The sequence below is a fragment of the Colobus angolensis genome, unplaced genomic scaffold, assembly GCF_000951035.1.
Source record: "Colobus angolensis palliatus isolate OR3802 unplaced genomic scaffold, Cang.pa_1.0 Scaffold61, whole genome shotgun sequence".
In the NCBI taxonomy this organism is placed as follows: domain Eukaryota; kingdom Metazoa; phylum Chordata; class Mammalia; order Primates; family Cercopithecidae; genus Colobus; species Colobus angolensis.
This window is the reverse complement of record NW_012119710.1, coordinates 4,240,839-4,253,788: the sequence shown is the minus strand read 5'-3', so window position 1 is coordinate 4,253,788 and position 12,950 is coordinate 4,240,839. Positions and strand designations below refer to the sequence as shown.

General features: G+C 44.7%; 1 protein-coding gene across 8 annotated transcripts in view; it reads right to left on the bottom strand.

Annotated features, from left to right (window-relative positions):
• The window catches only part of LOC105527123 (chromosome unknown open reading frame, human C11orf49), a 257,050-nt gene that overhangs the window by 25,944 nt on the left and 218,156 nt on the right, over positions 1 to 12,950 (bottom strand). For all 8 annotated transcript variants that reach the window (XM_011963326.1, XM_011963331.1, XM_011963329.1 and 5 more), the window contains one exon: positions 2,606 to 2,690. In XM_011963326.1, coding sequence (XP_011818716.1) covers positions 2,606 to 2,690 — 85 coding nt within the window. The remainder of the gene's footprint in view (positions 1 to 2,605; positions 2,691 to 12,950) is intronic.

Sequence of the window (12,950 nt, the reverse complement as noted above, 5' to 3'; positions counted from 1 at the left end):
TTTTTTTTTTTTTTTTTTTCAGTGAAGAAAAAAATATCCAAATCTCCTTTGGATAGCAGATAAATTAAAATTATAAAACCTGAACTGCAGCTTTTACCAGTGGCCAGTTGCCATCAGGAAAGAAAATTATCCACTGAATAATGAGGGAGAAAAAACCTACACAATTTTGAGTGTGTGATCACTAAACAGGTTTCGCACATGACCAGCAAAACTAGGTCATGAGCTGTGAGCTGCAAAACACCCTGCCCCACCTTGAGGCTGGTGTCTGTCACTGGGAGCAATGGAGTTCCCATCTTCCAAGTCAGTAGAGGAGTTGGCTGGCATGTTTCAAAAGGAGTGAGTTGATTCTTGGTGCAGTGCAGCCAATGCAGCTTTGTTTTCAGTGGGTCAAACCACAAAGCAGAAATGATGCCATGACACAGGGAGGTGGGAGCATGAGGAGACTCTGAATCTCCTTGGGCTCCTGATCCTCCATCTCTGGATTCAGGCTGACTGCAGTTCTAGTCCCGCCACTGCTACTTACAAGCTATCAGTATATTCGCACATTGTCATCCTGTCTGAGCCTCAGTTCCCACTTCAGTGAAGTGAGCAGTAACAGTACCCTTCCCTCAACTGGGCTTCATCACTTTCACGCCTCTTTTTTTTTTTTTTTTTTTTTGAGATCCAGTCTCAAAAAAAGAGATCTGTTCCCCATGCTGGAGTGCAGTGGCACAATCTCAGCTCACTGCAACCTCTGCCTCCCAAGTTCAAGTGATTCTCCTGCCTCAGCCTCCCAAGCAGCTGGGATTACAGGTGCCCACCACCATGCCAGGCTCATTTTTTAGCAGAGACGGGGTTTCACCATGTTGGTCAGGTTGGTCTCAAACTCCTGACCTCAGGTGATCCATCCACCTTGGCCTCCCAAAGTGCTGGGATTACAGGCATGAGCTACCGCGCCCGGTTGCTTTCACGCCCTTCTGGTTTCCAACCGCAACCGTCTTCATCACAAGTCACTGCCAACCCTTGCCCCCTCTTTTCTCAGAATATCCTCTAGGGGTATGTGTGGGAGTGTGGGTGTGTATTTGTGTGTGTGTTTTGTTGTTGTTGTTTGCCTAATCCTCTCACCACCCTCCAACTCTGTCTTCAGAGCCGGAGGCTCCCCACAGAAACCACAAAGGATCATTTTAAAAGTAAGTAACAGTTTTTACAAGGATTAGGTGAGATAGTTAAGGTAAACAAATTTAAACAGAACAGTGAAGGTAAATGCATTCAATATGATTTAAGGAAGGTAAGGCATTCTTCAATAAACATGATTTTTGCTACATGTTCATTTGCAACCCTAGCTCGGGTTTTTTTTTTTTTTTTTTTTTTTGAGATGGAGTCTTGCTCTGTCGCACAGGCTGGAGTGCAATGGCGTGATCTCTGCTCACTGCAACCTCTGCCTCCCAGGTTCAAGAGATTCTCTTGCCTCTACCTCCTGAATAGCTGGGACTACAGGCAAGCGCAACTGTGCCTGGCTATTTTTTTTGTATTTTTAGTAGAGATGGAGTTTCACCATGTAGGTCAGGCTAGTCTTGAATATCTGGCTTCAGGTGATCTGCCTGCCTTGGCCTCCCAAAGTGCTGGGATTACAGGTGTGAGCCACTGCGCCTGGCCTAGCTCAGGTTTTGAGTTAAGTAAGTAAAAGTTAACAGAGGCATAGTCCAATATACCTCATGTGGTTAAAAATTGTGAATGATGGTGAAACCCAACACAGAAATTAGGGGCTTCTAACTATTTCTGCCAAGTCTTGGTTCTGGACTGATCTTGAAAAGCTTCTTCTGGCATAAATAATATAATGTGCCTTTCCTTCAACTGGGGCTTTATCACCTTTATGCCCTTCCGGTCCCCAACCTCAACTCTCTTCATCACAAGTCACTGCCAACCCCCCCCTGATATGGTTAGGCTTTGTGTTCCCACCTAAATCTCAACCCGAATTGTAATCCCCAGGTGTTGGGAGGGAGACCTGGTGGGAGGTGACTGGATCACATGGGCAGTTTCCCCTATGCTGTTCTTGTGATAGTGAGTGAGTTCTCAAGACATTTGATGGTTTTATAAGCGTCTGGCATTTCCCCCGCCTGTACTTCTCTCTCCGGCCACCATGTGATAAAGGTCCTTGCTTCCCCTTTGCCTTCTGCCATGACTGTAAGTTTCCTGAGGCCACGTGGAACTGTGAGTCAATCCAATCTCTTTTCTTTATAAATTACACAGTCTTGGGTAGTATCTTTACAGTTGTGTGAAAACACAAAAATGCAGACCCTCTTTTCTCAGAATATCCTCTAGGGTGTGTGTGTGTGTGTGAGGGGGGATTGGAGGGGTTTGGCCTTTTTCTTCCTCTTCATCTCGCCACCCTCCAACTCTATCTTCAGACCCTGAGGCTCCCCACAGAAACCACAAAGGATCATTTCGCTTCCCTTTGGAAATGCAGAATCTATTATGTTTTGGGGCACATCCCAAATAGACCCCTCTCCCACTGCCAGTTTCTTTCCTAAATGTTCCTTTTTTTCATTTGTATACACTTCAGGTTTCTCTAGGAAGCAGCGGCCCACAGAGAGCTGAGTTGGTTTCAAGAATCCAGGAGACGTACCTGGCTGCTTTCTGAGTGAGCTCCAGCGGGAAATCAGGACACAGTAATTGCAGCAAACAGTGATATTCTTTCATGGTCAGCAAATCTGAAGTGGAAATGGAGAGGAACACATTAGGTCTCTGCATTTCAAGTCACTGGCCTCTTTTTGTTCATTTCATGAGTTTCAGACCTGGTCTTGGTAGAGCTGCTCTTTTAAAAGCAAGTCAGTGTTAAGGGTATGCTAGTCTCTAACCTCCAGGTGTGAGATTTTTAAGATCAATATTTCTACAATGCTTTTCCTGGGTGGGAAGCATCCAGTTACAACATTTTGACCAAAGGAGCCTCACTGGCATGAAAGTTGGTCGGGTGAAGAGAGCAAACAAGAGAGGCACCTTCATCAGCCTTCTTTGGGTTTCCCTGTATATAAAAATCTGGAAGAACAAGTTATTTCAAAGTTGGTTAAATCTGCTGAAATTCTCTGGCATGGTAACATTTCCCACCACATGCCCAAAGACCATCCACAGAATATCTGGAAGCAGTACTAAGGCAAACAGTCTTGCTGTGTATGGAGGAGAAGAGTATAGCATAGAAACCCACAGACCTCATTACTCTGTCATCCAGTACTGCAGCAGGCTGGCTTCTTTTGAATGCCTGAACACAAATCTGGTCATCCTATTATAAGAAGCCAAGACAAAGGTCCAAGATATACAGTCAAGGCAACCAAATGATTCCTGATATACAGAAGCAGTGCTTTGGGAGAGGTGAGCCAAGATGAGGCTCTGTGGTCCAGCAGATAACCTAGACAGGTGAATCTCAGAGAGATTTATAGGATTCCAAGGGAGAAGAAATACACTGATGCTTAAGTTATTTTGTTGCTGCATGTACTGAAGGCAAAAGATTTTAGATCAGCCAAGGAGTAAGAATGTGCAAGTATTACCATATACCAAAGCATTTCGAATATGGAAGGGCCCAGTGATGCTAAAGTGAGAGCGATCCACCCCGAAGCCTGCCTAACTGGGAGGAGGATGAGTGAGAGGAGGGAATCCAGAGGGCATGGCTACATTTGGGGAATGAAGATGATGATCATAGGCACTTGGTTTCTTTGGACCTAAGTTAGCTCAAGCCACAGGAATCCAGATCTTCTGCCCCTGTTAGTTTGGTTGATGCTTTTCCAAGACAAAAACCCCAAATCTCCAGGGAAAGGCCTGGATTCCTAGTACTTTTTCATCAAAGCTCAATTCAAGGTGGGGACAGAGAGTTTGACTAACCACACTGCCAAAGTCAGAAACACCAAAGGAACAGACTCAGCGTCAATATAGGTCAAAGGATCAAGATGGTTTTGTGGCACTCTCCTCTTCCCACTCGCCTGACCTCGGGCACAGCCTGGCAGGAGGTCTTGTTCTTCAAGGGAGGGAGTCATTGCCACTTGTGGTCTCAGGCTTGGGGTGAGGAAAAAGGTGAAGGGAAGCGAGAAAAGCCACTGAATCTAATGTGTTCCCACTTTATTCTCACTCCAGAACTCCCCATCTAGAGAGAAGAGAAGAGTGATTTCTGGCAGGGCAGGGAGTAAATAAAGGAAAGTTCTATCTTTGAATCATCAGTGCTTTTCTAGGCTAAACTTTGTTGGATATATCTGATAGCATTCTTAGGGAGAGTCAGAGTGTTTCATAGGAACTTACATTTATCCCCCAAATTACCTACAAAATATCCTTGGGAAGATAACAGAATGAAGGAAAATGAAAAAGAGAGAGAGAGAGAGAGAGAGACAGAGAGTTAGTTGATTAAGAAAGACAATGCTAGGAATCAACATTAGCTTCCTGGTTTCTAGACCCTAGGCCCTCTTCAGGTTTTTGATATTATTCTAACTCATGTACTTCAAATACTTGCTTCTGAGGACAGAAGAATGATTTACAAAAATCACTGTGTGCTTCTCTAATACAACAAAAGCTCTTAAAAATATGAAAAACAGAATACATCCTGCTCACCACTTCTGGAACTTGACTCTTCTAAATGTTAAGTGAGGACAGTAGTCATATAAAGAGATTAATGAAAATGCAAGCAAATAAACACCTTTTAATTGTGGAGAGAGTAGTTATATTATTGTTATTATTATTCTTCCACGCAGACTCTGTGTTGGGGATGTGGAGAGAGGAGTTCTAATTCTACTGAAGTAGTGACCAAATAATATCAAGGGCAGATGATTTCTGCTACTTCAAGACACTCCTCAGCTGTTGTACAGTGGGTATTGAGAGAACTATGAGTGGTAAGACTTGTTTCAAAATCAGAATACTGATAAGCATATGGGAGCTTGTTCCCTTTCTGCTCCATAGGCTAGGATTCAAATTTTGGCTCTGCGATTCACCAGGTATGTAATCTTGGGCAAATTGCTTAACATCTCTAAGTCTCAGTTTCTCATCTGTAAAATGCAAGTGATACCAACACTTTTCAGGGTTAAAGTCAACTGTAAGACAGATGATGTCTATAAAGTGCTTAGCAGAATGTCTAGAACTTAGTAACATCAAACAGTGGGAGTTTGTTTTGGTTCTGTTTTTAAATTCTGGAGGCAAGGAGAAGAGAGGAGGAAGGTATTTGTTGCTGAGGTTTTTTTTTCATTTTAAATTTTAATTAATTAATTAATTAATTTTGAGATGGGGGGCCTCACTCTGTTACCCAGGCTGGAGTACAGTGGCATAGCTCACTGCAGTCTTGAACTCCTGAGCTCAAGCGATCCTCCCACTTCAGCCTCCCAAGTAGCTGGGACTACAAGCATATGACACCAAGCCCTACTCATTTAAAAAATTTTTGTAGAGACGGGATCTCGTGCCGTCACCCAGGCTAGTCACAAACTTCCCACCTCAGCCTCCCAAAGTGCTGGGATTACAGGCATGAGCCTGGCTGTTGCTGAATTTGGACATTTAAACACCTAAAAGTGTTCTGCCTTGAAGGTTCTCTGTTGGGTTGCCTGAGCCAAATCCGTTTTGAACACTCTCCTGCAGTGGCCACTCACTTCCTATTCCCATGTGCCTGCTCTGTTCCAGGCTCCCCATTATGATGAACAAGCTAGTATTCCCCTTGCTTCTGTGGCCTGCATTTGGGCACCAGTTCACCCTAATGCTCCTGTCCATTTTGGGTCCTTTAGCTCTTAGAACTGTCCAAGATCTCAAAGGCCCTTCTCGCAGCCTTTTGTGCTCCAGCAGTAACTGTAAAGAGAGTGAGTAGTCATGAAGATCTGTGCTCAGCTCTTGAATTAACTCACTTAGGCCAGGGGCAGTGGCTCATGCCTGTAATCCCAGCACTTTGGGAGGCCGAGGCAGGTGGATGACCTGAGGTCAGGAGTTTGAGACCAGCCTGGCCAACGTGGCGAAACCCCATCTCTACTGCAAATACAAAAATTATCCCAGTGTGGTGGCAGGTGCCTGTAATCCAGCTACTCGGGAGGCAGGAGAATTACTCGAACCTAGGAGGCAGAGGTTGCAGTGAGCTGAGGTCACATCACTGCACTCCAGCCTGGGCGACAGAGCAAGACTCCATTCCCCCCCCCAAAAAAAATAAAAAATTTAAAAAAATTAACTCACTTAGCCTTCACAGCATACTACCTTACGAAGTAGACTCCATTATTCCCAGTACCATTTCACAGATGAGGATGAGAAAGTTTAGAGGGATGAAATAAGCTGGTGAGCAAGGAGAGGAGGGTCCAGGATAGGGGAGAGGAAGGGACCTGTCTTCCCTGAGCAAGATCTCAGGCTCGAAGGGAGAGAAGGGAGGCTGATGGAAGGAGGGGCTTAACAATAACACAGTTAACATTTATTGAGCACTTCTCTCGGGGAGGCACTGATCTAAGGGGTTTACATATGTTACCTCACTAATCTTCACTACCATTACCCTCATTTCACAGAAACAAAAACTCAGATTGTGTACACTTAAGAGGTAGAACTGGAATTCAAACCCAGGCAGTCTGGCTTGAAAGCCCACCCAGCTAACATTGTCAGCACCTTGATCTTATCAGCTATAATGTGTGAGGCTTAAGAGCTTGTTTTCTCCTCCAAACTAACTGCAGGAACTAAATAGCTCCAGATGAACTGGATCAAGAAGACAATTCAAGTGAATTGACATTTTCCACGTAAGCAACCAAGTCTTAAATGTTCTAATTACTGTCAACAGCGAAGACCGAGGCTCCAGCACAGCAGCCTCAGTTAGGCCAGAGGACATGGGCTGGGGGACACCTGTGCTGGGGGCCACACCGTGGTCTCTCATCCCCATCCCCATCTCATGCCTGCTACTCTTCTACCTGGCAGGTGCAGGGGAGTTAAGTATTGTGTATCAATAGACACCTTCTCTAGAAATCTCCCCACAATTAGAAGAGTGTCAGCCAGTAGGTCCTGCAAGTTCAAAGGCAAAGACATAATAAGGTTTTGGTGTAAGATCAAAATCAGAACACTCTCCACAAATTTGTGTGTCTCCTTTCGTGGGTGGTCAGACTGCCAAACTTTCTTCTTCTAAGCCTTGCACTAGTCTCACCAATTGTGTGGCTGGCTCCAGACCAGAGGTGTTTTACGCCGTTGATCCTATCTTCTCCAGAGGCAGCACAGCATAGCATTGTGGTTAATAGCATGGACTTGGGAGTTAGATTGTTCAAGTCCAGATTCTAGCTTTGCCACTGACTTCAAGTTACTTGACCTTTAAGCACTCCATGCCTCAGTTTCCCCATTTACGAAATGACAGTATGAACATTGCAGAGTTGTTGTGAGTTAATGTAAAGTGCTTAGAACAGTGTCTGATCCATCATAAGGGCCGTCTGTTAGTACTTGCTATTATTATTTTAGAAATAAAGAAACTAGGGCTCAGTGAGGCGTAATCATTTTCTCAAGGAAACAGCTAGGAAAAGGGCTGAGATTCAGACCTAGGCCTAGCACAGGCTCTGAAGGTCCTGCAAGTTCCACCCTAGCAGGTGGGATCCAGCTGGTTTGTGAAGGACTTCTGATGATAGGATTATTCACACTAGATGACTGACAGACTTTATATCTAAGTTAAACATACAGATACCTTTCAGGCAGGCCACTTTAAACAGCGCAGGGTGGTTGGGCAGGGCAGCTGTATTAGTGCCAAGCTCTGACTTTGCAATCAGATGACCTGGCTGCAAAACCTGGCTCTACTACTTGCCACCAGCATGACTTAGACAAGTTGTACAACTTCCCTGAACCTTGGTTTCCTTGTCTTAAAAGTGTAATAATTACAGTACCTACCTAATGGAATTGTAAAAGATCAAAAGAGGTAATATATATACTTTTCTGAAAATAGTTAGCAAAGTATTCAATAAGTGGTAGCATTATTTTATAATTATTAACTGATTAAAACTTGAAGTCCTGAAATTAAGGAATCTTTGAACTTAGCTAAAGCAATTAGCACAATGCCTGGTGCATTGCAGTATACATCTGTTGAAGGAATGAATACATAAAAACATGCCTCACATAGTGACCCAAATAAAAATTCATAGGGATAAAGTTCTGGTCACTGTGTGAACACAGAGATAGGAGATCTCCAGGCACAGGAGGCATTTCTGCAAACTTACAGGGGTATGAGGAGAAGCCAGTAGTTGTGAAGTGTGAAAAAAGGAAAATCCCCTACATGCTAGGTACTGTAACTCTCAGTAAACATGATGAACCATGGCCGGTGTACTACACTTCATGGGCTTGTTGGCCTTCGCACCAAGTGCTCAATTCAATCAGCTTGAATATTTATTTTCATAAGAATGTATCACCGATTTTTCTTTTTTTTCAACAGAGTCTCACTCTGTTGCCCAGGCTGGAGTGCAGTGGCACAATCTCGGCTCATGGCAACCTCCGTCTCCCAGGTTCAAGCGATTCTCCTGCCTCAGACTCCCAAGTAGCTGGGACTACAGACATGTACCACCACGTCAGGCTAATCTTTATATTTTTAGTAGAGGAGAGGTTTCAGCATATTGGTCAGGCTGGTCTCGAACTCCTGACCTCAGGTGATCCATCCGCCTCAGCCTCCCAAAGTGCTGGGATTACAAGCATGAGTCACTGCACCAGGCCGTGTCACTGATTTTTCTATGAAAACCAAAGGAAGCCTAGGGTTCACTTTGACTTTATTGCTATTACAACTCTAGCATGAATACTACTGCTTTCAAGATAAGCAGCGCTCTGACTCAAAATATTCTTCTGTTGGTTATATCCACTCTAATCCTAGAGAGTGTTAGATGAATTTACTTTAGCCAAGAAAATGAATCTAGTCAGAAATTATGGATTCCCAATATATTCAAGGGCTAACTCATTCTCACTTGTAGGAAAAGGATGTCTTTTTGACATCTGGACTGAATTCTTGCTGTGGCAAGTCTTGCTTCTGAAGCTCTGTGGGAGCAGCTTAGTCATTTCTACATCCTCCTTGCAGAGCACCATACGTACCCACATTTGCTCAGAAGAACTGTGGTGGAAGGCAGTTGTAGATCGGATACCTCTCCTCTTCCTGGGAAATGGTACCTTTGCCAGGGTCACTAAAGAAGACCCATGGAGGAGTGCCGGATGGAAGGAACTGGGGCCATATATTCATTCCTTCAGAGAAAGCCTTCCCTAAAGCCTAAAGTCAAAGACTTTTAGCTCTAAATGTATGGAGGATGAAATGGGGCTCAGTCTAAATTCATTTGTGTGAGTGCCTGTGTGTTGGTTGTGTGAGCTAGTGCTGGACAAGAGCTGAAGATAATGAAATGCTATAAGCCATGGGAATCCCAGAGGACTGAACAGCCTCTAGTTGGTTGGCTGCATGATCTCAATAGGACTACCACAGAGGCCAGAGAATACCACAGCCCATGTGTGGACTCTCCAATTTTCAGCTGCAATTGTTTTTATGTTCTTTTATGCAGGGGTTGTGAAGGCTCACTCTAAATGACACTCATCCTCAGCCAGGTTGCTCTGCCAAGAGATGCTCGGAAGGACATGGATAGTTCGGGGCATGACCACACCACCCCTTCCAATCCCTAGGGCACCAAGGCTTTGTTACCAGGCCACAGCTGAGTAAATACTTCTCAGTGCTACTCTGTGAGGAGGGGGAAGGGAGTGAGGGACAGTGTGGGGGAAGGGAAGAAGGAGGCAAGACATCTGACGGCTTCACTCCCCATGTAGCAGTTGGTATCACAAGTCACAGAAAGATTGCTACCCTACTAGGGCCATGTTCCTGTCAAGCAAAGACCCAGAAGAAGAGAAGGCTGTGATATTCAATTTATCTCCTCTGGCAGCACTGTTGTTTTATATTACAAATGGAGGGAAATGATAATTAGTTGACTGAATGGGAAATGACCTTACAAAAGGAATGAGAAGCAATGGCCTCGAATGATACCTGTGGGGTAAAGTATTTGGGCCATTATGAACACTATCCTTTGCCAGCTCATTACTCCCCAGAGCATCTTCAGTGTGTTCCAATGGCGGCAGAAAGCCTCTTTAGGTTTTGTTTTTTTGAGACGGAGTCTTGCTCTGTCGCCAGGCTGGAGTGCAGTGGCATTATCGCGGCTCACTGCAAACTCCACCTCCCGGGTTCAAGCGAGTCTCCTGCCTCAGGCTCCCGAGTACCTAAGACTACAGGCACCCGCCACCATGCCCAGCTAATTTTTGTACTTTTAGTGGAGACGGAGTTTCACCATGTTGGCCAGGATGGTCTCAATCTCTTGACCTTGTGATCCGCCCGCCTTTGGCCTCCCAAAGTGCTGGGATCACAGGCGTGAGCCACCACATCTGGCCGCCCCTTTAGTTTTATATTTCATTATGACTAAGCCAAACACCAAGCTAGAAATGTATTTAGTCTATTTCTATTTGGCTGTATCTTTGTTCTAGGCAAAGTATTAAATCAGGCACAGTAACAATTTTATGGCAATGTTTAAAATGAACAAAAACAACTCTCCAGGAACTGTTTATATACAGCAGGTAAAGATTTAAAGAAATTCGGGCATTTCTAACCAGGATCTCAACATTCTTCCCAGGGTCACGTAGGACATACCATGGCAATCTGATCAGGTTTTAGGAGACCCATGGCCATCCTGAGCCACCACTGGTGGCTTAAACCACAGGCCTGATCTGATAAGAATCCCCTGTACTGTGTCGAACCCTTGGGGATGTGTTCATCATGATGGGGCCATTAGCGATTGGAGGACCAAGGCAAGGCTTTGTTCTGGGGGAGGTCCTGTCTTAGAAAGTTTGAGGATGTGAAACACAGGCTGCACATGGCTAGGGTGGGCAGCCGTATGGCACTGTGGAAGGAAGCAGCAGTGCCAGGAGTAAAAAAAAAGCCTCTCTAGTAGCAACGGGGCTAGCTACTCTGGCATGGACACAGTTTCCTACCCATTATTGAGGAAATGGAAGGCAGTTTTGGACACCAAAATGTAGAGCAGGATCTTGGCACCATAAGCTCCCAAAGGCTCCGGCAGCCCATCAAAGTGACTCCAGCCTAGAATTTGTACCACCACTCTCGCGCTCATGCAGCTACACCAGGTGTTACCACTTCCCATTTTTGTTTGGAAACAGGAGGACAGAGTGGGCCCTTTGAAACGGACACCTTAGGGCCAAGGTAGAATTCTCCAAGAAGCAGGTGTTGTTACAAACTCCTGAAACCCATTCCTGTTCTTAATTGAACAGAAATAGTTAAACAGGCACAAGAGCTAAACTGGAGATTAAAGCTTAATCCCTCCTAATGGTGAGTAAGGGCAAGGGAAAACATCACGCCCTGCCAATGGTGATATACCTCACTCAACCTTTGAAAAAGAAGCAGAATTTTAAATTTTTTTCTGCGGGGGGTCGGTGGGGGGGCGGGTTTAAGGCCAGAATGAAGGTTTTTATGTTGTTTTAGGGGGGAAAAGCCTACCATAGAGACACACCATGATAGAGAAAAGAACTTGGTCTGACTTCGGCAAAGGATTATACCTATCTGGGCACAACTTTTCTAGGCCTCACTTTTCTCACCTGTAAAATAAGGATGTTGTGAGCCACCGCACCCGGACTGAAAAAAATGTTTTTATATATATACATTTTAAAAAATAGAAATCTAGGTCTGGTGCAGTGGCTCACGCTTGTAATCCCAGCACTTTGGGAGGCCAAGACGGGAGAACTGCTTGAGCCCAGGAGTTCAAGACCAGCCTGGGCAACATAGTGAGACCTCATTTCCATAAAAAATAAAAATGAAAAAATTAGCTGTGCATGGTGGCACACGCCTGTAGTCCCAGCTACTCAAGAGACTGAGGTGGGAGGATGGCTTGAACCTAGGAGGTTAAGGCTGCAGTGAGCAGCCTGCACCACTGCACCCCAGCCTGGGTGACTGAGTGAGACCCTGTCTCAAAGAAATAACAAATGAAAATCTTGTAAGGAATCTCAATATTTAATATCTATAAAAACAAAGCCTTTTTTAGCCAACTTTCTCTTCAACAGCTCTCACCCAGACGAGAAGTTGAGGAAAGAAGGCCTGAGGTGCTACCTTAAAACTCTAGAGCTCTACAAAGGGCAGTTAGGCCCTAACACCTAAGTGGGTCTTACATAGTGCAGTGGTTAAGAGTATAGGCTCATGAAGGGCATGGTGGCTCACGCCTGTAATCCCAGCACTTTGGGAGCCAGAGGCGGGCAGATCACTTGGTCAGGAGTTTGAGACCAGCCTGGCCAACATGGTGAAACCTCGTCTATACTAAAAATACAAAAATTAGCTGGGCCTGGTGGTGCGTGCCTGTAATCCCAGCTACTTAGGAGGCTGAAGCAGGAGAACTACTTGAACCTGGAAGGTGGAGGTTGCAGTACACCAAGATCACACCACTGCACTCCAGTCTGGGCAACATGACACAGCAAGACTCCATCACAAAAAAAAAAAAAAAAAAAATCAAGGCTCCTGAATCAGCCGATCTGGGTCCAAATCCTGGTTCTTCTGCTAACTAGCCATGTGACATTGGGCAAGCCAGTTAGAAATGAGAGTGAATATAGTAATAATGTTATGAATAATGATAATGCTAATCATGAATTCTTGAGAGGATTAAAAAATCATTTTTTTAAAAGGAGGAGATGGTAAATTAAGGTGCTGGTACATGGCACAGATAAGCATCCAATCAACAGTACCGGCTCTTATTACTTTCCTTCATTTAAGGCACACAGACACAGGTGGGATGGCACCTGTGTAACAAAAGGCACAATTTATCAAAGTTTTCCTTCAGCTCCAGCCAGTGGGTGGCTGAAATGATTTTATTTGTTATCTCATGATTATTTTAGCATGCCTTTTTCTTTATTGATGAATGAATAACAGAGTTCCTGCCTGAAGGCAGGTGCGCCACTGTCCCGGACTGTCAGTGCACTGCCAATCCTCTATCGCCTCACTTTTAATAGTG